The following is a 23,786-nucleotide window of genomic DNA, read 5'->3' as shown; positions in this document are numbered from 1 at the left end:
GACTTCCCTGTTATTCTGTTTAAATCACCCCAAAGCCATAAAACGAAGTGCCAGCGGGCTGCTTCCTGCAGGGAGATTCATGAGGATCAGGACAGTGCTGCGCATTTTATGGGTGTGGGGATGCTCTCATGTTGTAAGACTAAGGAAATGCTGAATTTTGGGAGTGAGACCCTATTTGTATAGGTCTTGGAGACCTTGCACAAAGGTTGGAGATGCTAGTTTGTCCTGGGCAGAGGGACTGCACTATGAGCCCTGATGGCTCTGAGAGGGGTAGCACAGAGCGTCACAGAGCCAGCTTTGGTTTCCCAGACCTGATGTGGGAGCTGTGGAGAAGGGAGAAAAATTGTTTCTCTGCCGTGAAGGAATGTTTAAATTTTCTTGCTGATGGGTTACGCTGTTGCCTGTTGGGTTGGTGGTAACAGGGGTACTGGCCTGCTGAGAACCAAACTGAAAATTTCTGTGGAAGGTGAAGTAGGTGTGGTGTAATACTCATCATGATGTTGAGAACTTGTCTTTGTTGCTAAAAGTGCAATGAATAATCCAGGGTATCCCCTGGGAAATCTTCAGTTTTAGCCAAGTCATGGGATCTCCTCTTCATAGGATTAATAATGTCAGTGACCCTGAAATATAAAATGTTTCCTAGTGCTATGCTGGCATTTTTTGTCCCCTCTACCTTCTATTTTTTCACAGGTTTAAGAAACACCAAGTGGACAAGCGTTACCTTATCTGGAAGGGGAACAGTGAGGACAAGCATCCTTTCGTGGTTAGGAAAAATTGTTCAGGTCTTCTGAAAAGCCAACAGAAGTATCCAGGAGAGCTGAGTAAGCCCTTTTTGATAGGTGGTGGCTATAGGACTTCTCAGAAATGGATTTACAAGTGCTGTGCAGAACAGATTCTCAATATCCTTTTTCAGGTAGAAGAGGATAGAGGGAGACCTGAAAAGAGTGAATCTTGACTGTGGCCCCAGAGAAACCTCTCTTCTTCCTGTGCATGTTTTGCCGTGGGTCAGCAACTCATGTGAGCATCATGTGATTGTTGCAGCAGCAGCTAGCGCAGGAATCCAGCCTGGTTCTTCCAGGAATGAAAGGGCAGTAAGGCAAGGCAGCAGTTTCCAGGAAGCAATTTATAGACCTCACTTGGTAAAAGGTGGAGAAACCCACGTGGAACCCGGTAGGTGAGGGCTGGGAGGGCTCCAGTCTCCTCTGGAAAGGAGCAGTGTTGAGAGTCGTTTCCTTGAAGCTTGGACTTCAGGGAACGCTGAGAAGCCCAGGGTGGAGCAGCAGGACTGCACTCTGGCCAAAATAAACTTGCTGCAGAGACAAACAGGCTTCTGCCCTCTGGATGTGCTCTGGCTTCAGTGTAAGTGCCTTTTCTGTGAAGCTACAGGCTTGATTGCCTTGTACAGAGAACAGGGAAGCGTGCAATTTAACAAAGATTGGGGCTTGAAGCCCCTAAGCCAACTGATGGTCAAGCTCATGGGTAGTCAGCGAGTCTCCCATATCAGCAGCCAGCGTGGGTTGGGAGAGCAGCCCTGAGCAGCTGTAACGGCCAGGGGACAGGCTGTGTCTGGACAAAGCTGAGCTCTGGCAAGTTCAGTCCTGTGTCGGAGGCTGCCTGTGCTGCGTGGGTGTTGGGAAGGCTTGCCTTTGCTACTGGTGGTATCTGAACTTGTCTCAAACTCCTCCAGTCCTTGGCTTATTATCTGGGGACATCCCAGTTTACATTTCGCTTCACTGTGCTTAATGAACCCCTGAATGTTCTCGCTGCTGAAAATGGCCTGTACTGGCGTGGCACATTTGTAGTCTCTTGGTGACTCTTCCCACCAGGTCCTGGGATGCCCCGGTGCTGGGAACGAACTCAGCAGAGACGTCTGCTGCAATCCTGACCTCAGCTATTGCAGCCTCCCAGTGGAGGAGGGCACAGTTTGACACAAAGTTTGGTCAGATGCTGTTGAAAGTTACATGTCTTTAAGCTAAATGCTGTCTCTGAGTCTAGAAGACAGCTCTGTTTGATCTATAAGCGTTCTCCCCACCTCAAAGATCCACCAGCTGGATGGAGGAGGAGGAGGGCTTGTGGGGAGTTTGCTAGAGTGCACAAGCCCATTTTTGTCCCAGCCAGCAGTTGTGGCACCTGGGATGTGTTTGTTCTGTGACCTTGTGTCCTGGCTGGTACAGTGGCTCTCCCAAAATGAGTCTGTCATCGTCCCCGAAACATGGAGGTGTGATGGCAAAAGCATGCAGAAAGTGCAGGGAGTTTTTGCTAGAGGGCAAGGCAGGAGACCTGCCTGAGTTTGGGACAGGGCTCAGGGTTGTTCTGCTCTGTTCTGCCATGCTTGGCAGTGACGTGGGCACCACAGTCCTCGCTTTTCTTGATCCTTGCTTTCCTTGCCTGTAGAGTAAGACCAGTTACGTGAACTGACCCTCTCCAGAGACTCTGAAGACATTGCTGACCGGATCCTTCTGTTGGGCAGCATTACTGTGGGGCAACAGGTCTTGATTTTGCTAATGGATTCCTATCTGGTGTTTCCCATGAGGAAACGGTACATGCAACGGGCTTAGTTTGAATATGTCCTGGTTTCCATGCTTTGCATATTACCTCCTGTCAGCATGAGGACGAGGGCAGTGGCTGTAGAGAGGCTGCACTGGTGTAGCATGAGTAATTTTTTTTTGTACTGCTGGTCTGTATTGGCTCAGCTAGCACTGTGCCAGTAATGCGAGTGCTTTTCTACCTCCCAGCTAATGGTACAGCCTGCAAAGGAGATTGAAAATCTTTGTTTCAAGCAGGGATGAGGATGGCTGCATGGCCACCTGCTGTCTCTTTTTGTGTGCGTCTTCTCAGTCCTTGCATCTGTTACAGGCTCTTGTGTGTGCCTTGTTACTGTCTGCAACAGCAAATGTCGGATGAAACCAGGAAATGTGAGAGAAAAAGTGTTACTAAACAAAAAAATGTGTTTGCCCTGTACAGGGCTAAGTGTGCAGAACCTCTCTGAGAGCAAGCAGGAGCTGAGCTCGTGTATGGCTCTTTTCCTGATGTCTGAGAGCTTGCAAGTGCTGAGGAGGGCCAGAGGAGGAGGTAAATACACTCCTTGGGAACTAGATGGTGATTGTAACATGGCTTTAAAGGGAAACAAACACAGGGGAGGGGGGGGAAAAAAGGCAGAGGGGGAGCTTTTGTATGCCTCCTCTTGTCTTTAGAGTACTCCAAATGTTGCTCTTTGGCTTCAACTTTATGAAGAGAGTGCTCCCAGGCATCAAAGCAGCTATTTCTCCTCTTTTGAGGGCTGGCACTGAAGGTGTGTGCCATTTAGCGCTGCTTGTCGTCGTGGCAAAATCTGCGCTGCCACAGCTCCTTGCTGCTCTCCTGGAGGAAACAGCTGTTGAGTGAAGACCCCCAGTGTCCTCACCGAAGCGTGTGCTGTCGTGGCAGGAGCTCCTCAGCTGGACGTGTGGGGCTTTTAGCACAGCAGAGGCCACAGCTGCAGGGTGTCTTCTTGCAGCCCTTCAGAGCCAAGCGTTTCAGCTGGGCAGTTGCCAAGCCCCATCACGCAACCTCGACATTTATGATACGTGCTGTCAGCACTTCCTTCGCTCTCAATTTTTGTCTTTGTCTAGGTTCTCCTGGTGCAGTGGGAAAGGCGTGAGTGGTAGCAGGGTGAGCCTTGTCTCGGGAGGGAGCTCCATCAGAATCAGCGTCATAAAATGGCCGAGGCAGATTGATACCTTACTCATCACGAGTGGGCAGGGTTCTGCCTTTCGTCACCCCTTGTGCTTGTCTGGCCTGAAGGCAAATAGGTTCAATTCATTAACCCAGTAGGGAACTGTGGTGTTTTTTGATGGTGTTGTTTTCTGCTGTTTTTCATGCGCCAAGTCAGCTGAGCAGGTGATCAGGTCAGCACCAGCATAGGCACAAGATAAGGAGCGGGATGTGTGTGTGCAGGGCAAAGTGTGGGTGTGGGAGGACAGGGGAAGCAAGAACTCCACTTTGGTGGAGGCAGGTATTAATCCTACTCAGTTCTGCTCTAAAACCGTGCCTTGAATATCCTTATAGTACTAAGTTCAGTGGGGGGGGACCTCTTGTGGCCTAGTTCCTGTGGGTAGCTGGCTTTTATCTTTCAATTATTAGGTGGTGAAGGGGATTTTCTCCTCGTAGGTGAAGCTGGAGGAGGCCAAGTTGAGGTCTTACTGTGTGCGGGAGTATTGCGTCAAAGGGGTGAGCTCTGAGCTCGTGGCGATGTTGCGGTTCCAAGTCACACCTGTGTCCCCTCTCTCTCTGTCCTGCTCAGCTTGGCATTGCTCTGGGCTTTCTGGTCCCTCCTGTGCTGGTTCCTAATGTGGAAAATGTGGAGAAGCTGGCCTACCACATAAGCATCATGTTCTTCATGACAGCAGGCGTGGCAACAGCCCTCTTCATCCTGGTCGTCATAGGTAAGGAGGTGGGAAGCGTGTGTGTGAAACCAAGTGGAACTGAGATCAGCCTGAGTGTGAGGGGCCCCGTGAGGTTGTGAGTGAGCCTGCCAAACTGTTCATTTCAGCCTTTGATTGCTCACAATAAAACTCTCTGTATAAGTTCTTTAAAAACCAGTCTTAGAAATACTGCAAGGTCCTCATCCTTCTTGCCTGCAGACAGGGTTCTTGGGGCTGATTACATCTTAAGGGTATGGAGGAGGAGGTAGATTATCTTGCCTCACAAGAACATGCTGTTCCCAGGAGGGGGAAAAAAGGTAACCAGCTACGAGCATGGTGAAGAAAGCATTACAGGCAGTAGACTTTGTGGACTCCTCTTGCCAGCTTGTTTATGTTGCCTGATCATTGAGTCAGATGTAGACTTTAATGATTCACAGGTGGGGAATAGACAAAGTACAACAGTGACTGTGCTGCCCCTAATACAGCAGTGGATCCCCTGCAACTGGGATTCCTGGGTGCCGCTTTAGTGCGAGTTAGAGACAGCAGACAGCACGCCCAGACTGAGAAGGGTCAGGCCTGAAGGTTTCCCCCCTGGCAGGAGCTGTTACTGGGGAGACTGTCTTCTCCTGTTCCTGGTTAACTTCGTGCACAGAGATCAAAGCTTCAGGATGCTGATGTATTTTATACACTTTTACTAGCCCCTGTGCTGTCCCATGAACAGCTCAAACCTCAGCGTGTGCCCGGGCTCCCCAGTTACACTGTTACAAACAGGTCTGCCTTGTGTCTGGTTTCAGTCTTCAAGGAGAAGCCCCCATACCCTCCGAGCCAAGCTCAGGCCTTGATCCAGTCGCGACCGACAGTGGAATATTCCTACGTGCAATCAATCCTTCGTCTGCTCCGCAACACCAGCTTTGTGCTGCTTATGGTCACGTACGGTAAGGTCTGGCTGTTCTGGGCAGCCATCACTGCTGGACGTGCTTAGCTTCCCCCTCCTTCTCTGTGCTGTGCCAGGGCAGTAACTGGCCTGAGCTGTGGTATGGGAATGTAAGGATAGCTGTGCTGCCACAGACCGGGGTCCTTCTAGCTCCCTCCAGCAGTGGTTCCAAGGAAATACCTAGAGGGCAGAGGTCAATGTGTTCCACTAGATATATATATTTTTTTCCCAGCCTCTGACCACTTCCTGTTCAGGGGATTTCCATAATCCTTTTTTTTTTTCCCCTAGTTGGTTAATAACTTGACTAATCTAAATGCTCACCTAAGAAAGATATGGAGCTGTGTCTGAGTGCGATTTGCCGCACTGATAGCAAGTTACTTCCGAAGAAAAGTGTGTGCTGGCAGGCCTCCCAGCAGAGGTGATGTGGAGCATGTAGGTGTGCAGGCTGCACCAGCCCCTTTGCAAATCCCTACAAAGCAAATGAAAGGGGGGATTGGAGACCACGTACTTCTGCCATCTGTTCTTCCACATTGGGTTTGCTTCTTCCCTTCAGCGGTGTTGCCCTATTTCTCTGAGGGGAGTTTGGTGTGTTGAATCTGTTCCTGATGCTGAATTGTCACATGGAGAAGCATTCTTGTCTTTAGCAGAGACAGAGGAGGCCACTGCAAACTACACCTGTATGATAGGATAGGATATACTTTAGGCAGCTGTTCTGAGGAGAGGTCTGTCCCCATTTCCCACCTGCTTGCTGCGGAAGCTCCTCAGGAGGAAAGATAAATAGTTGTTGAACTTCTGTGGTTCCCCTAGCAGCTGTGCCTAAAGGACTTTGAGTGATAAGTCAGGTTGGAGAGAGCATGGTGGCTTTGTACCTTCTGGGAGTACTGATGGGCTTTGGACCTGCTGAAATCTCTTCTCCCTTCTCTCTTCTCCTCCCTAGCAGTAGGCTTCTAGAATTGCCCCTCAGACCACCCTTGGGCTCCGCTGGTTTGCGTTGCAGCTGCTCCCCACTCTCCCTCCCTAGTGCCTGATGACCTCTGAGAAAGTAGAAAAGTGGAGATACGAAAAACTGTCATTGGCAGACTGGCTATAAAAGCTGGATTGTGGCATCTGCTCATTCACATGCTTCAGGGAAAAGAAAGGGGAAAGCATTAATTCTAATAGGGATAATCAGGCCCTGGAGGAGAGAGGCAGATTCTCAGTACGAAGAACATGTTTAGAATCTGATCTCCGTGGGATAATTCCCTCCTGGCAGTCACAAATGATGTGGAAAGCGTTCAGTGGGTCATAATCCTGTCTGCCTTCCAGTCATCTGTGCATTTATTCTGCTCCTCCCTATGTCAGCCTCCTGTCAGTCTCCAACTTGACTTTCAGGCTGCTGGCAGTGAAGATAAGGTGACTGCTACTCAGAGAGGGAACTAAGCAGTGAAACCTTTTTTCTTTACTAGTCTGGCTTTAAAACGGGGACGGTTTTTCCTACTCAAGTCAAAAGTTATGTTGGACAGGATTTAAGACAGCTGCAGCCAAGTGAGTGCAACTGAATCATCTTCACTGTTTAACACAGATACCTGCAGCCTCTTGTAGCTTTTATATTAACATAGTGTGAGTTAGGGGTGAGAGTGGGATATCGCCTGCTGGTTCATCTCCCATGGCTGTAGAAAGATCGGGGGCCCTCACACGATGCCAGGTCAGAGCAGGGCTGCAGATCTCTGAGGTAAAGTGATATGACCAGCACCTGCCGACTCCTTTCCTGTGGGAAGATTTGCAGTGCTGGAAACATCGGTGGCGCTGCATCTGTGTAGTGTGGGTGAACTGTTTCTCAGGGAACCCTCAGCCTGCCTTTTCCCAAAGACTGTTGGCATTGCTTCAGTAAAGCTGAGGCATAACGTGGGGTGGGCATTAAGGGACTCTGAGTTCACTGGGTTGGGCTTTGCACTGAAGCTGTGTGTAGCTACAGAGACAGCAGGAAAAGGGTGGGAAAGCCTGGGGAAGGCTTGTGAAGTGGGAATGATGAGACAGCTCCAAAGAATCAGACTTTGGAAAGGTGATGGGGCAGTGAGGAGAAGGCAGGGCAGCTGAGGAGATCTGCACAAGGAACCATTGTCCTGGAAGATGAAGGTGAAGAGGAGGAAGAGCAGTAGTCTGGCATGTAACTAAGCAGCGTAGCGCCTACAGGAGAATTGAGTTCTAGTCCAGGACTTAATAAGGGCTCCTTTTGGAGCCTTGGGCAATAAGCTTCCCCTTTTTGGCCTCTGTAAAATAGAGGAGACACTGAGGTCTCAAATGCTGTTACGCAGCACATTACAAGCAACCATGGTAACTAACCAATGAATCAGGTGGGATTGGATCTTCAGATGTCTTTTTCTTAGCTTCTAGACCTGGTTTCCTTGTCTGCATGGGCAATTGGGCACTGCCACTGGAAACATCCCTCGCCTGTTTTACAGGCATTCAAACAGCTGGCTGCAACTCACAGAGAAACTTCACCGAGCAACTGTGACATGTGAAAGGCGCACTTCATTTGCCAGCCTTCACAAATGCAAATCGGGCACATTGTCTCGATTCTTAGAATATTTTGTCTGACTCTGGTGCCAAGCGTTGCTGCCAACCCCGCAGCTCTTTCTACCCAGCTTGGGCGAAGGGGCCCTTCTTTGGGAAGCCGCATACATCATCCAGCCTCTACAGAGCTGGCGTCCTGACAGCATCAGCTGTCGGGGTCTGGCTGTCCCTGGCTGTCCCCACAAGCTTGCTGTCCTCTTGGCTGGGTGGGAAGCAGGAGCACACACATGACTGGTCTATGTTTATGCCCAGCTTTGAGGTGAAGCAGTAGCGGGCAGAGGAACTGTGCTGGTCTGTGCTGAGAGGTGCTTTTGGAGCAGGGACCCCTGTTACAGGCAATTGGCTTATGGGATTACTTGCGTAAGATTCTTTATCTCTTCTGTCCCGTGAAGCTGTGGAGTTAGCTCTGCTGAATGCTGTTGAGGAGGGCGTGTGAAGGAAGCGTGGTCTCCCCTCCAGCTGTCAATGTGGTGGCTCCTTGGAGCACTACAGGAGCTGTGGAGGGCAGTGGGCTCGCAGGGGAGGAGTGGGCTGGGCACAGCAGGATTGCACAGGGCTTCAGGGGTAGGGGAGCTGGAGCTGCAGCTCAGGATTTTGTTCCCTTTGTCAGAGCTCTGCCTGCTAGACTGCACTTCTGTATCGTGTAGTGCCATGTTGCTGCTTTTAGCTGAGGCTGAAAGAGGAAAAGCAGGAAGTGGGAACTTGACGTGTGTCTGGGCTGTCAGGATGGCAGACGTCTGAGCCAGAATTTTAAAACCCATGCCACCTTCTGGAGCCTAGAGATGTGTGAGCTGCGGTGGTGAAATGCGTCCCCATCCCTCCCCCTACCAGGATCACTGAAGCTTTGAAGAGAAACTAACTGCAGATGTAAATGACTTTCTGAGAAGAAAGTTGAGTCGACTGTTACAGACCTCATCCACCTGGGGAAGGTTTCTCAGTATCAGCCAAGGTGAGAGTGGAGCCGTTGCAGTGCTGCTGCTCCTGTGCCCATGTGGATATTCCACGTGGATATTTCCACAGGGAGGAAGAGGGGATTCTTGTTTTCTGTGACTTTCAGGAATGCATTGAGCTCAGAGTTGCTTGAATGCTGAAACGGAGTGTCTGGATGGGGCTTGACCAGTATCTCCCCCAACGGTTTCCATTCTCACCTTGGGTGATACTGAGAAACCTTCACCAGGTGGCTGACGCCTGTAACAGTTAATCTAACTTCCCTTTCAGAAAGACAATTACTTTCACAGTTGTTTTTTATTTTTTTTCAGGCTTCAGTGATATCTTGTAAAAAATATAAGCCTGTTCCCATGCAGACAGAAACGCCAGGTGCTTGGGGGAAGTACTGTCTGTGCTTCGCCATCAGCTCTGCTCCCACTTGCCTCCGGGTATCTCTTGGCTTTGGGAGGCTGTTCTTCACTGCCTGTCAGCAGGGAGAATGGTGTCAGGTGATTCTTTGGGAAGGAAACCCCGCTGGTCAATGGCACTGGTGTTCCCTGAATCCCAGGCCCTTTTTAGAGGTGTGATGCTGAGGTGGGTGCTTTGCCAGTGTCTTACTTTGGGGGGAGGAGAAAGCTCCACTGCTGAAGCTGCCTCTGGCTATGCAGGGTGGGTTGAGACCCTGTGAAGGACTTGCATGACCTTTCAGTACTAGAAACATGCACAGCCTTTCTACTTCTTCAGGTAAGAGCCATCCTGAAACTGTAGGGTGCTTCCTCCTGCATGCTGAGATCTAGTTGTCCTTGGTCTGCGTTGCTGCCAGTAACCTCTGTCCAGCCAGTCCAGCTGGCTCTCCTGATACTCTGCTGCCATGTTAGAGGACACTGTCCCAAAGGTGTCGCTGCCCTTTCACAACCCAGCAGGAGAGTAGCCAACTGAACGTGCTGCGTTTTTATCCCCCCTCAGGTCTGAATACAGGTTGCTTCTACTCCCTGTCCACTCTGCTGAACCGCATGGTGATCCATCACTACCCAGTAAGTGCACCCAGTTCTCTTGGCCCTCTGATGCTTGCTGTTCTCCAGCCTGCCGTTGTCCACCCGGGCTAGCTGCCGAGTGGGAAATACAGCACTGCAGCACTTCTGCCTGCCTCTGGCACAGGTTGGCGGGCTGGCTTGAGGGTGTTGGTTCTTTCTGTTCTTTACAACGCCTTGTGAAAAAGCAGGTGAGCTCTAGAAAAGACAACTCCTTTACACCCTAAGTGATGAGGGTGTGTTTTCTTCAGGTCCCCCTGGCTGATCCGGCCCAATCCTGATGCCAGCAGAGTGCCTGTTGGCCAGTGCTCACCTTTTTGCTGGGCTGGTTCAGAGGGTGCCTAGGCCCAAAAGGGTTCTTGCAAACGCTGCTTCTGGTTAGCATGTTAACAGGAGATGTGTGTGGGACACGGACTTTGGTGTCTCTTCCTGTCCGGGTTCTCCACACCTTGCTTGTTGTTGGCTGTGACTTGGCTCCTGCATTTGTGTGTGTCTTACCACAGGGGGAGGAGGTGAATGCTGGCAGGATCGGACTCACCCTTGTCCTGTCGGGGATGGCTGGGGCTCTGATCTCTGGCCTCTGGTTGGACAGAACCAAAACCTACAAGTAAGTCCCTTATTTGCCTTTGTGCCCCTAGTGAATCTGCTCTTCTCCCATTCTGTACAAGTAGCAAACCCAGTGCAGCTGCAACTCAGCGGTCTAAGTAATGAATCGCTGGGAGAGGTTTGTAGGAAAAAAAAACACAGGTCTTGAAAATCCAGTTAGTCTAAAGTGAAGTTTAGAGGAGCGTGTTTGTGTGTGCTGGACCATACAGGGTCTGGTTCTAGTGCTCCCTAGGGAAGCACAGGGAGAGGATGAGATGGGCTGGCAGCTCCTTTGCCAGGGATGAGAGAGTTCTTGGCACAAGTGGAGTAATGACTGTACCAGACCATTTCTCTGCCCTTACAAACCAGCTTCTGTGCATCTTTGTCCTGTGTAATGAAAGATGCATTGAATCCAGTGCCCAGAGGCATTGTGCAAGTGTGCGCTGCTGGATTCAGGGCAGGGGCAAAGGGTGCTGGGGTTGTGGGTGGATGATTCTGGATTTGCTGCCTGGTGGGTTGGGAAAGCAAATCTGGCCAGCGTACCCTGCTGTTTGCAGGTTGGGTGAAGCTGGCAAGCTGTGGGCTCGCAGCTTCTGAAGCAGCCTGTGGTCCTCGCTGTCAAGTACAGAGGCCAAAAGAGGACAGGAACTGGGCTCCTGTGACAAGAAAGAATGGTACGCGAGGACTCCTGGGGGTGCTGGGGGGCAGGAGCAGCTGACTAATAGAGAGACCAGCAGGTTGCTCGCTGCCGTTTCTAGATGGTGTACCATTGATTATTTCTCGTTTGACAGGCCGAGGAAATGGAAACACAGATGTTGTGAGCTGCACTAGCGAACTGTGCGGTCTGGCTTGGCTCTTTCCAGCCCGGGGCTAGTGGCAAGGTAGCCTCAGCTGGCACTGCTGGGGTGGATGCTCCTCCTGACTCTCCCTAAATGGAGCTTGGCTGTAGCACAAATGTTGAGTAGCTCTGTGGCTTACGAGGCAGAGATGGGGCTTGCAATTTGGCAGCACAGGAGGAAAAAAAAAAATCCGGGATTTGTTCCAATGTCCCTGCTTGGAGGGACCACGTAGGCGGGCAGAGCTGTCTGAGTGCAGAAAAATAGGCCTCTGCCACCCATGGATTTTATCCTACAGACTCGTAAGGGTATCTGAGGATAGATTTAGCCTTAGATGAGGAAAAACACTGCTAAGAACTTGCTCTCCACTGCAGTCCACTAAGTGGGATTTCTGTGGAATGAGCAAAATTTTTTTTCTGAATACTACAGAGTCTTTATTTAGCCTCATTTAAAAGTCTATTTCAAAAACTGTCAAGATGCCAGATGTTCTAGGTAGGTACCCTCCCCCTTCTCTCTGCTGCTCAAATAGTGTCAGGAATGAAATGGTAAGCACATGAAAATCAGGAAGGAAAGATGTCAAGTCCTTTTTTTAGTCAGCTTGGAGAGAGAGAGGGGAGCAAATTAATGGGATCCAGCTGTGATTGAGAGGAGCAGAGGGAGGCTAATAACACAAGACGCTGCAGAGCACTGTGTGGATGTTTGATCTTCACTGTCCCATCAGCAGTTCCTTGCAAGGGTGAGGCTGTGCTAAGTCCGGCTTCCCCCATCTGTTGTGCTCAGGCACCAAATGGCCTTGCATTCTTGCTTTTATTTGGCAGGCAAGTCCCTGCAGCAGCCCCGGCACTGTTCTTATTTTGGAATTACCAGGCACAGATTTGGCCCATGCAAATGCGTAAGTGATGTGACGAGTGAGCCGGCCCAGAGCACGGGCTGCCTTTGGTGGATGTCTGGCTGAGAGCAGAGCACCTCCTTAAAAGAACACGTTCTGATGTTGAGTTAAACAGGGCTCCCCGTGCATCCTTCAGGTTCCTGGCCGAGAAAAGAGATGGGATTCTGACACCTGGAGGCTGCTGGTTTGCTTTGGATGCCTTGGTGTTTGCAGGGGAGCCTGGCTTAGAATCAGGGGCTTAGGGACTGGATTAATCAGTGCTTCTCTTTGACTTTTAAGGGCAGTGTTCATGTGGCCTCCAGGCTAATCCTTGTGTAGTGAACATGCCTTTACCATAACATGCCACTTTTCTTGTGTGAAGGTCACAAGTATTATAAAACTAAATGCTGAAGGAGGTGGTAAACAAACAAACAAAAAAAAAGAACAGCAAAAAAAACTCAAGCCAGTACTCTCCAATTCTTCCCATTTCCAGAATCTGATGCCTCAGTGTCTTCAACAGTGAGATCCTTCTGAGTATGGCAACAAAGCCTTTACTTAGGGTCTTGTACAGCCTGGAATATGTCCTGTCCCCATGGTAAAACCTGCAGAGGCTGTCTGTCATCCCAGCCCATGCAGCAGAGAGCACTGGAGCTGCACAGAACATCCCAGTGAGCAGCTAAAGCTGTACAGCGAGCTGTGAGCCCGCCTGCCCCTTGTTCAAACAGCCTCCGGTGTTCCTGCAGCTCAGATCCCTTGTGAATCTGGTTCTGCTCCTTTGGCTTTCCTTGTCCGTGTGACCTCATGAGACACAGCTGAGCTGGGCTGTGGTTATTCCTTGCTCGAGAGCTTCCTCTGGAGTTGGCTGAACAGCAGAGGTGGTGCTCTCCATTTCAGTCCTGTGTCCTGCTAGCTCTGACCCTGGTTGCCTTTCCTCCCCAGCATCTCTCTTTTCTCTCAGTCCCTTGTACAAGCTCTCTAGTCCACCTCTTAAAAAGGCTGGGGAATGTGGCTGCGGGGCAGGTAAGTGTCAGGACAGCATAGATCCACCCAAGCGATCAGCGTGTCAGCTCCTTCATGGATTTCCCTTTGCCACAGAAATGCAAAACCAGCTGGTGCTGCATGTTGGTGCCCTGAGCTTCCTTCTCACCCCCTGTGGCACGGAGAGAGGTTAATCCTGGTTGTCCTAAGGTGATGTAGCAGGGCGTGTAACTTCCACCGTGCACTCACTTCAGTGGGCAGCCTCTCGGGGGAGGCTGGCTGTACCTGTCCCAGCCAAGGATGATTTTCAGTCCCTGTAGGGCCACCACGGGCACAGATTGCTACAAATACCAGGATGCTTTGCAAATGTCCTCCATGAGTCTGTTTCTTCTTCACGTTTTTCTCTCTCCCATGAGATATTTATGGCTGTGATAAGAGGCTTATCAAGGAAAACAAGGCATTTGCCATGCCCTGGTGCCCCTAGGGTCACAGAGCATTTTCCTTGTCCTCTGCCCAGCAAATGTGGTGACAAGACCACTTCCTGAGCAAGCACCATGTTATCTTTCCCTGGGGATTCCTTTGATTCCCTGTGCCCCATCTACTTATGCCTCAGTGAAGCCCTTTGCTCGTATGCAAAAATCTGGGCCTTGTGTAGACTGCCGAGCACTGAAGTCTCCTTTTTTGTCATCAGTGCTATACTCAGGGGAGCGTGGCCTTGTTGAAGTCCGATTTAGCAGAAGTCTGCCTGGGTGCTTGGGGCCCTTCCCTGCAGCAAGAGGTGCATTGGGGCTGTCTGCTCAAGTCCCAGTTAGGGTGCTGAAGTCCCAGTTAGGGACTGTGGCAGGCAGGGACCTGCTCAGTGCAGAGATTCAGGGTCCTTCCTGGTGCGTGACTTCCACAGTATGCAAGCCTGGGGTCTGGTTCCTTCCTTAAGTATTTGTCAGTTCCTTTTGTACTGCTGAAGCCTAATGAGCGGGGGAAACAGGTTAACAAGGAAAGCTTGTTGTCTCCTTCAGCCAGCTAACGTGTGGTAGGTGCAGTATCCATGACAAGATGGAAAAGCTTCCTCTGTTTGTTTTTTTTCCCTGTAATTCTGCAACTCCAGTGGAAAGCACCATGTGCTTTAACCTGCAAGAGCTGCTTGCTTCTCTGAGGCAGCCTCCTCTAGTTCTTAGTGAGGGATCGTGTGTTCTGGGAACTTCCTTCTTGCAGCTTGACTAATGACACAGCATCAATGTGAAACAAGGTCCTGACCACATCTGGTCACTAACTCATTCATCCTCTTTGCCTGGAGATGAAGAACGAAGTGCAAATGTGGGCAACCGTCAAGAGTGTGAATCAGTTACAAACTGCACACAGTGCCTGAGCCACGAGGCTTGGAAATTGGGTGAGATTTCATAGGACTAACCTGAGACCTCTGCACTGAGACCAAAACTAGTTGGGGTGGGTGTAAAATATTATCCAGGTGTCCCAACTGTCCCTGCTAGCAGAGATTAAGCTTTGTAGGTGCTTCTTGGAGGCCAATGCTGCTGAGCATGTATTTTAGCACTGAATCCTGCATGGCTTGGAGACTCCTGCTTATGGAAGCCCCACCTGCTTTGGACTTGGTCTGCACAGCACAGTGAGCTGTAATTCTTGCCTTGAGCCTTGCAGTCAGCCCTCTTTTGACCAGGCTGCTGTCCCCTGTCAGACTGGGGACCTGAGCTTCTTGGCTGCCTCATAGGTGCTTCTTCATAGGTGTGATGCCTGGACCCCACGCAGAGCTAACCCTCTGTGAGGTTGGGATATGAGAACTCCTAGGTCCTGTTTTTGCTTCTCCTGCTGTCTGTGCAGACCATGCTGAGCTCTGTAGCAGTCCAGTTCCTCTGTCTGTGGTAAGGATGTGAGAAAGCTGTGCAACTTTTTTTTTTGTTACCGTGTGCTGCAAACTATATCAAGATCTGTGGGTGAAAAGAATAGTAGGATTTGATTAAATGAAACCCTGACCGTGCTTTTCCTTGCAGGCAGACAACGCTAGTGGTCTATATCATGTCTCTGGTGGGAATGATAGTCTACACTTTCACTCTGAGTCTAGGCCACCTCTGGGTGGTCTTTGTGACTGCAGGTGTGCTGGGGTAAGTTCATGTGCAGGCTGCTTTCCTCTGCGTGTAAGCTAATAGGATATGGCAGGGAGGCAGGAGTCACGATCCTGGAGGGGTTGGGAAGAACCATAGCGTGCTCCCCCATGGGATAAGGACAAAAAGATCTGTGCTTCCCATCACACTCATGTTTTGTTACTCAGGGACATTAGCACAGCCTGCTTAGCTGCAGCTGCCTTAACTGTCCCAGGTAATCAAGGCAAAGTGTTTGGGAAGTGAATGGGACGTGGGTGCTGTAGATGATGCTGTGCCCCAAGGCTGTGGGCAAAAGTATTTGTGGGTAGGAGGGGGGACCTATGCCATGAAGAGGGACTCAGTTCTATGGGCTATGGCAATAATAGGGAAAACATCCCGTGCAGTCAGTCAAGCATCCCAACAGGCATTTGGGCTGCATTGTGCCTCTTTGGTCTTCTTCCTAGCAGTTACTGAGCCACCTTTTCCGTGTGTTCTTTTTCAGATTTTTCATGACAGGGTACCTTCCCCTGGGCTTCGAGTTTGCTGCAGAGTTGACATACCCAGAATCAGAGGGAACATCATCAGGGCTCCTTAATGTCTCAGCACAGGTAGGTGTTCTGTGGTTTTTTTTTTTTTCCTTTTCTTCCCTCTTTAAAACCAGATATATCAAACTGTTGTTCCCATCTCTCACCTCCGTTTCTTGTCCATGATTATTGTCTTGAACCATGAATCCAAGCGCATCAGGATGTGGCTTTTCAATGACAGTCCTTGTGGCATTTCTCTGTTCTGTTTCTGCTGAGGAGAATGTCCATCAGGATACCAGTCATCCTTGCCTTTTCCAACATCGCTGCTAACAGCCCAGGACCTGCCTCCTCTCCAGTGAGAGATGGGATTCCAGCATTAAGGGTCACCTGTCTTTCTCTTAGCTGTGAGGAGGTGCCCCTGGATGTGTTTATAACTAAAATTTAGCCTAGGTAGAGGTCAGACAAGCTGTCGGCCTATGCTCAGATACTGAGATCATAGAATCATAGAATATCCTGAGTTGGAAGGGACCCTTAAGGATCATCAAGTCCAACTCTTGACACCGCACAGGTCTACCCAAAAGTTCAGACCATGTGACTAAGCGCACAGTCCAATCTCTTCTTAAATTCAGACAGGCTCGGTGCAGTGACCACTTCCCTGGGGAGCCTGTTCCAGTGTGCAACCACCCTCTCTGTGAAGAACCCCCTCCTGATGTCAAGCCTAAATTTCCCCTGCCTCAGCTTAACCCCGTTCCCGCGGGTCCTGTCGCTGATGTTAATGGAGAAAAGGTCTCCTGCCTCTCGACACCCCCTTACGAGGAAGTTGTAGACTGCGATGAGGTCTCCCCTCAGCCTCCTCTTCTCCAGGCTGAACAGGCCCAGTGCCCTCAGCCGTTCCTCGTACGTCTTCCCCTCCAGGCCTTTCACCATCTTCGTAGCCCTCCTCTGGACACTCTCCAACAGTTTCATGTCCTTTTTATACTGTGGTGCCCAGAACTGCACACAGTACTCGAGGGGAGGCCTCACCAGCGCAGAGTAGAGCAGGACAATCACCTCCCTCGACCTACTAGCAATGCCGTGCTTGATGCACCCCAGGACACGGTTGGCCCTCCTGGCTGCCAGGGCACACTGCCGGCTCATATTCAACTTGCTGTCTACCACGACCCCCAGATCCCTCTCTTCTAGGCTGCTCTCCAGCATCTCATCACCCAGTCTGTACGTGCAGCCAGGGTTTCCCCGTCCCAGGTGCAGGACCCGGTACTTGCTCTTATTGAACTTCATGCGGTTGGTGATCGCCCAGCTCTCCAACCTATCCAGATCCCTCTGCAAGGCCTTTCCACCCTCATGCGAGTCCACAACTCCTCCAAGTTTGGTGTCATCAGCAAACTTGCTCAAAATGCCTTCTATTCCTACATCGAGATCGTTTATAAAAATATTGAAAAGTACCAGCCCTAAAATGGAGCCTTGAGGGACTCCACTGGTGACCGCCCGCCAGCCTGACGCAGCCCCATTTACCATAACCCTTTGGGCCCTGCCCATTAGCCAATTGCTCACCCATCGTATGATGTTTTTATTTAGCTGTATGGTGGACGTTTTGTCCAGTAGGATCCTATGGGAAACCACAGGATGAAGCTGGGAAGCTGTTCAGGCTGCTTTATGATAACTGTACAGCTTGACCCTGCCTTTCCTTGTAGATCTTTGGTATTGCCTTCACCATCAGCCAAGGGCAGATCATGGATCGCTATGGGACGAAGGCAGGAAACCTCTTTCTTTGTTCCTTCCTGCTCCTGGGGACCATTATGACAGGTAATTAAATTTCTCAGTGTTCTGCTGTGACTCTTCCCCTTGAGCCTGGCATGTGAACTGAAGGGCTTGCGTGTGTAGTGGTGCCTTCAGGAAAGGACAGGACCCACGTGGCAGCCCCATAGCAATGCTGTTGTGCTTTTTCAAGCATCTGGCCTACAAAAAAGATCTGAGGCTTCTTGCCCTGGCTGCTGGCTGGGGTCTCCAAGATGTGCCTTCTGCATGTTGCAGTAAGGAGTCTGTGCCTGCTTCAGAATTGTCTTCCTCCTCTGGGAGAGTGGTTTCAATTGCTTCTCATTATGCATTCTCCTCTGAGGCCTCTGCTGCCCCTTAGAATCCTGGGGATATTGATTTGGGGTCTGTGTGGCAACTGAACTGCCTTTACATTTCTCTTCCTCTCTCTGTCCCAGCATTCATTAAGGCTGATCTCCGAAGACAGCAGGCCAATGTGGAAAGTGAACGTACAGTGAGTAAATCCCCTTCAATCCCTGTTGCACACCTGCTGTTAGCTCAGGACAACCCCCAACCTCCCTCCCTTCTAGGAATGGGGCTGTCCCTTTCTGAGGTACAGCTGTAGCTGTGCTTCTCTTTTCTTATCCCACCACTTGCCCAGCCTATAGGGAAGCTCCTTGCTGGCATTTTCAGACAGGTGGCTGTAATCCCAGCTCTGCCAGCTGCTGGGGGCCCATATTTGCTTGCTTTAATGTCATGCAGTCTCTGTAGGCTCCGGTCCTGTGGGAATTTGCAGGGCTTCACACATGTTGGTAGTGGCTAGGAGAGATGTGGGGCAGTGCTGTGCTGGCCTCTCTTTAATAATGCACCGAGCCCTCCAGTGCTTTCGCATTGTTTAGAGCTGGGTGACCATTCTTCCAGCTCCTTAGAGGGGCAGATTGTTCCTGTCATTTCCTATCCTCAGCTACAAAGTGGAGTTCGTTGCTTGGGACACAAGGAAACTGAGTAGCAAAGCCCAAATTGGGGCTTGAGCAGCCTGCCTCCTCCCACTTCGTGCAGTTCTATAGATAGGGCTGCTAGTTCATGTGTGAGCACTAGAATTCAGGGTACCTGTGGCGTGCTGTGCCATAAATGCAGCTGTTTGCATGTGGGAGAGGACCTCTAGTGAATGAACTGCAGTGGATATTCTCAAATTCTCCCTATAGGGAAAGAGAGGGGACGGGTGGCTTCTTGGGGCACTTCTTACTGCTCTGGGCTCCTCTTCTAGGGCATTAGCAGAGCCATCCACTCCATGTTCGTGAAGCCATCAATGACCATGACTACCAAAGTGCATAAGCTCTGTTCCCTGCTTGCTCAAGTCAGCCCTTTTCAGACGACAGTGCTGCCTTCCTTCAGATAATCTAGCCAATCTAATCTGGGGAGAGACCAGAAGGTGCAAGAAGCAGCCCTGCTGCAACTGGCTGCTCAGGAAGGTGGATTTTCAATTACAAAATACATGCTTTTAAATTTAATTTGTTTTATTTTTACAAAGCTATCTGAGCAAATATACAGAGGGTAGGATAAGTAGAGGGAGCTGATGCTGCCTTGGGTGGTGGTTGCACATAAAGTTCTAGAGTAGACAAAACAAAAAGCTGCGTGGTTGATCTAGTTTGGGTAAAGGAGTCCCTCCCATTGCCATAACTTAAGAATTCCTGCTATTTTTCTTCTCCGAGGCTGACAGCTTGGGCTGATTTCAGTAGTGGTGAGCCTCATGGCCTACAGGTCTGAGCTAGAAGACTACTGCTCTCCTGGAGTCCTGGCACGAGTGGAGTTAACTGGAAGACACTTAGCTAAGCTGAGCTGGGGTAAAGAGCAGTCTGTTTTGATGCACACCAAACTGCCTGTGTCCCTCGATTAGAGTGATGAAGCAGGAGATAAATTTTAAGGCTAAATCATTCTGTACAAGCCCTGTGGTAACAAGGGCCATGGGGAGAAGTGCTGGTGACACTGCCTGTTAATTCAAAGCATGTTTGTGGAAATCCGTGAGATATCAAGGTCCTTTAGCAGTGCATGTAATGCCTAGCAGTAATAAGGTCCTTTACCTTTGTCAGACGCTTCTCTCACCAGATGAATTGTATGCTTTTACCACTTCTTTTTAAAAATCTAAAATACAGTTGTAAGATCTTGCTGCTGGAGAGGGGGTGTTGAGACCAGAGAAAAAGGTAGCATAGGCGTCACTTGTATAATCCTAAAGGCTTCCAGAACTGACTGCAGTAAGAACCAGAGGGACGTGTGTGAGGTAATAGGTCTCCGTTAGTCAAAAACTTCCTTGGCAGCTTCTTCTCCCCAAGGAGTCATGCTCTGTGGAAGTCGTCATGGATGCCCCCCCCAACTCCTCATCCCCAAACGTGGCTTCCGAATCGCTGAGCTCACCTGGTTATTTCTCAGGTTTAACAAAGAACCCCGGGTGCTTGACCTCCTGAAACAGGGCTGACCCTGGTGTTCTGCATTAACGTGGGTGCCTCAGTCAGCTGGGCTTAGGCACCGTGTGCTGCCTTTGTGGAGAGCTCTGATGGGGTCATGTACTGGAGCTTTGCTACCTGGCATGCCTGCCCTACACATGCTTGGGTGATTTTTACGGGTTTCTTTCTTTGCCTGTCCCTCTTACTTTGATTTTTCCCTCCCCTCATTTCCTTCCCTACTCGCTTCCCTCTTTTCTGGGATCTGACTTGTGGCTGTTGTTACAGAGACTCCAGGGCAGCAGTCAGATCACGGATTATGGACTTGTAGCTTGTAACCCTAACCCCATCAATTCCCATTCCTGTTCACTAGCTCACACACAAAGGTAGGAGAATCACGCTAATCTGCCTGTCTGAACATTCACGGGTGGCACAGGCACCAAGCCAATGACACGAGTGGGTCAGCAGCAATAGCCACAGAGTGCTGAGTGCTGGCCTTCCTGGGGGCAGGTTTGAGAGGAAAGGTAATTCAGCTTTCCTGAATGATCCCACCAGACTTGCATCAGATGGGGGCATTTGAAGAGGTGCAGCAAAGCAGAGCTGGGCATTGGAGCACATGAAAAACTGAAGTGTCAATAAGTTACTGAGGAGAGGAAGTGCAGGTATTTGTAGGCCTTCCTCTGATACTTTTATTGCCCAGATTCTTGGCTGGAAGTGATACCAGAAGCTCTGTAGAAGAGTTGGCTCTCATCACAAGCAGGGTGTGTGGCCAACTACATGAAGTTTATTTAAAAAAAAAAAAAAAGACAACAAAATGTTTTCTAAGGAAGTCATTGGGTTGGTGCCTTTTAGTATATGAATCTCTGAAAATTGTAAAGCTCTGTGCTTGGTGATCTGTGAATCTCAGCTGCACTTGGCATTTCCTCAGCTGTTGCTTCGGGTGCAGTGCTTTATTACTCACTGTGCTCTGCTTTGTGCTGGCTGGCAGCCCTGTCAGGTTAACCTTACTGCCCTTTGCTTTTCATTAAATGCGTCTATCACTTCGTGGCCACAGCCAACAGGGCTAACAGATAACAGCAGAGTGTTGGAGAGTGTGTGAGCTGGGCGAGCCTGTGGTGGTGTACTGGCAATTTTTTTGGTGGCTGAAGCTTATGTCACTGCCTTCACTGCTATCAGCCCTACGCTGGTACAGCTGCCGGTGTTACTGCTGATATCCCCACTGCAAAACAGACATTGTGAGGCTCAGGCATGCTGCAGTGTGGCTGTTGCAAGGAGAGGACAGGCTTCCAGAGTTGGATTTGAGCTTGCAGAGGATGCAGAGTTGTGGAGCTGTGCAGGACCCATCCTTCCCACCTCCTGAGTATTGGCCTAGTTGGTTTGAGTCTTCCTGGTGGAGAAATGATCTGGTGGAGAACTGTCACAACTTTAAACTGGATGTTCAGCTTTGGTGCAGGATGAGACTGCAAGACAGCCTGGTTTTCCAGGGTGTTAAGACACAAGGGGAAAAAATATAGAAGTTAATTCTTACACAGAGAGATCTCCACCTAGCAGTGTGTCCTGGTGATGAAAGGGAAAGACGAGAATCTGGCTGAACTGTTCATTTTGCAGGGAGGAGTGTGTCATGCCATAGCTTCAGTGAAGAGAGCGAGCATTTTTCAGCCTTGACTCTCTGCCCAGGGATCACAGCCTCTAAGCAGCCACCTGTCAGAGCTTTTGGTGACTGCATCCACACTGCAAGGATGTTTTTCCCTTCTTTCTGCAGGACCTGCCTTGTGTTCACAAGCAATTAATAGAACTTGCAGTGGATCTAAATTAGCCTAATGGCACTGTGAACACCTTGTCCTCTATTAAAAAAGCTGTAATGTGGTTGCAGCTAACCTCCTGTTTCTGTCAGTTCCCAGAGCGTTAGCAGGGTCAGCTTTCTTTATCTCAGGTCACTTGGATCAAATGCCCTTTTTGCATGATGACGAGCTCAAAAAGGGACTACCTTTGTTGTAGGTGTATCTGAAGTCACTCCAACATTCTGCCTTAAGGCTTCATAGTGCTGTCAGTTGATTCGGGATACATATCAGAGTCCTGTATATGCTGTGTACAGCCTCTGCTCATCCTATAGAGAAAGGCAGGATTGTCTTTTATTTCTATACACTGGACTTTGCTAGATCTCGTTGAAAATAGCAAATTTGATTAAGGTGTGTTCAGGGCACTTTGTAGTGGTTTCATATAGGGGAAGATAAACTTAACTCTGTTTGTGTGTCAAGATCTTGTTCTTGGTAGTAGAAAGCATGGAGTAGAGTGCTTTCTGACTCTTTTCCAGTTTTTGAATAGTAATAAAATTTAAAAAAAGTAATCTGGAGTGTTACTCTAGCAGCAGAGCTGAGCACTGATGTGTATAGATGGTTTTGAGGTCACAGGTCATTCTGGAGGTACAGCCACAGGAAGAGACTTGTTTGAAACAGGACTGAAGTTCTGCTGTGTCCTCCAGCCACGTATAGCATAGGTCAAGACTTGCTCAGGGCTAAGCACCTTGTATTGATGGTTCTTTAGTTGCAAAGATGCATGTGATGAATCTCAGTGGAATACCCGTGTGTGTTTCCTTTTCATCTCAAGGACAGTGTGATTTAGAGGCTGGTTAGGGCCTCAGGGAAGGCATTCTACCTCTATACCTTGCAAGCTGTAGCATGTTCTAGCTCAGTAAAAACAAACAAAACCCACAAAACAAAAACCTGCTGGAATCTTGCATAGTAGGCACAGTGTGCATGCCATCTCCTGCTGCTTAAACTTCCATGCTCCCTTCCTGTATTTACTGTGTAGCAAGCTCTCTTCTCCCCAAGCCATGGGCAGGCCAACTGCAGGTCCTCTTGTAGCACTCCCACCTGCAGCAGCAGCCTTCCCTTACCAAGGCGGGGGAGTCCTGCAGGCTGGCTATCTCCTAAACCACTGTTCCTGTAGCTCCACTGCAGGTAGGCAGCGTAGAGATCCCAGAGCTGCTTGGGGAGCCTGTTCAGGGCTGCCAGCATGCTGCTCTGACTCATTCTAGTGGGATTTCCCAAGCCTGAATGCAGCTTTCCCATTATTCCTACTGCTGGCACTACTTCATGCAACCCCTCCTGCTGGTAGGAGGCTTTTCTGCACTGCTTTTGCCTCCAGGCATTTCTTTGGAGCTCTCCTCACCTCACTCCTCTGCTTTGGAATATTGCTGCTGCCCTCTGTACAACCTTTTCAGCTGCAGTTTGTGCAAGAGGCTACTCAAAATGAAACTCTTCTGTAACTCTTGCTTCCATGCTGCGTGGACTTCTCTTGAACAGCACGGAGCCTTTCTCATGTACCTCTGACTCCTGCCTCAGATCTGTTTTGCCCCACAGTGAGTTAACTCAAAGTCCAGGCTCTGGGAGACTCCACATTTACCCTTACCAGTCTGTGTGCTGTGCTCTGACTCAGTGACAGTTGTGTCCCACTATAAGCTGTCAGAACTTGGAGAGGTTTCTGTTTTATTTCTTATGGCTTTTTTAGGATATGAGTAATGAACTTTGGAGAAGGCTTTACTGGTATTACTCTGTGAATTATCCCAGCCATAAATCTAAGTTGGGGTCAGGGAAGAAAGTGGGCAGAGGGTGCCAGTGCTGAACGGGGGTAAGATGGGGATGTGTAGATTCAAAGGTGAGCAGTACCAGAAACCTGTCAGGGAGATGAAGAAGCCCTCTGATGCCTCTGATGTGACAGAGAAGATAGGAGCTAGTTGCTGTGCTGAGCCTCCTTCTATAAAATTCGGAGGGTGCACAGGATAGAGGTTCTGTGGCACTTGCACGGATACTGCCCTTCTCCACGGCATGCAGGAGGAGTTCCCAGTTTCTTCCCTTGCCCGGA

At 49.8% G+C, this 23,786-nt stretch overlaps 1 protein-coding gene across 13 annotated transcripts in view; it reads left to right on the top strand.

Moving 5' to 3' along the window:
* FLVCR2 (FLVCR choline and putative heme transporter 2) overlaps nt 1-23,786 on the top strand; it is a 34,208-nt gene that overhangs the window by 8,626 nt on the left and 1,796 nt on the right. For 8 of the 13 annotated variants that reach the window (XM_027458482.3, XM_038180223.2, XM_027458486.3 and 5 more), the window contains 9 exons: nt 4,283-4,424; nt 5,198-5,338; nt 9,784-9,851; nt 10,352-10,455; nt 15,119-15,229; nt 15,711-15,816; nt 17,424-17,535; nt 17,943-17,998; nt 20,211-20,308. In XM_027458482.3, the coding sequence (XP_027314283.1) occupies nt 4,283-4,424; nt 5,198-5,338; nt 9,784-9,851; nt 10,352-10,455; nt 15,119-15,229; nt 15,711-15,816; nt 17,424-17,535; nt 17,943-17,998; nt 20,211-20,308 (938 nt within the window). Of the gene's footprint in view, nt 1-690; nt 822-913; nt 1,018-1,326; nt 1,360-4,282; nt 4,425-5,197; nt 5,339-9,783; nt 9,852-10,351; nt 10,456-15,118; nt 15,230-15,710; nt 15,817-17,423; nt 17,536-17,942; nt 17,999-20,210; nt 20,309-23,786 lie in introns of those variants that run through there. The other 5 variants (XM_072038438.1, XM_027458487.3, XM_027458488.3 and 2 more) reach the window with 3 other exon arrangements.

The sequence above is a fragment of the Anas platyrhynchos genome, chromosome 5 (genome assembly GCF_047663525.1).
Source record: "Anas platyrhynchos isolate ZD024472 breed Pekin duck chromosome 5, IASCAAS_PekinDuck_T2T, whole genome shotgun sequence".
Classification (NCBI taxonomy): Eukaryota; Metazoa; Chordata; class Aves; order Anseriformes; family Anatidae; genus Anas; species Anas platyrhynchos.
The sequence above is the reverse complement of the archived record's forward strand: the minus strand, read 5'-3'. Positions and strand labels throughout refer to the sequence as shown.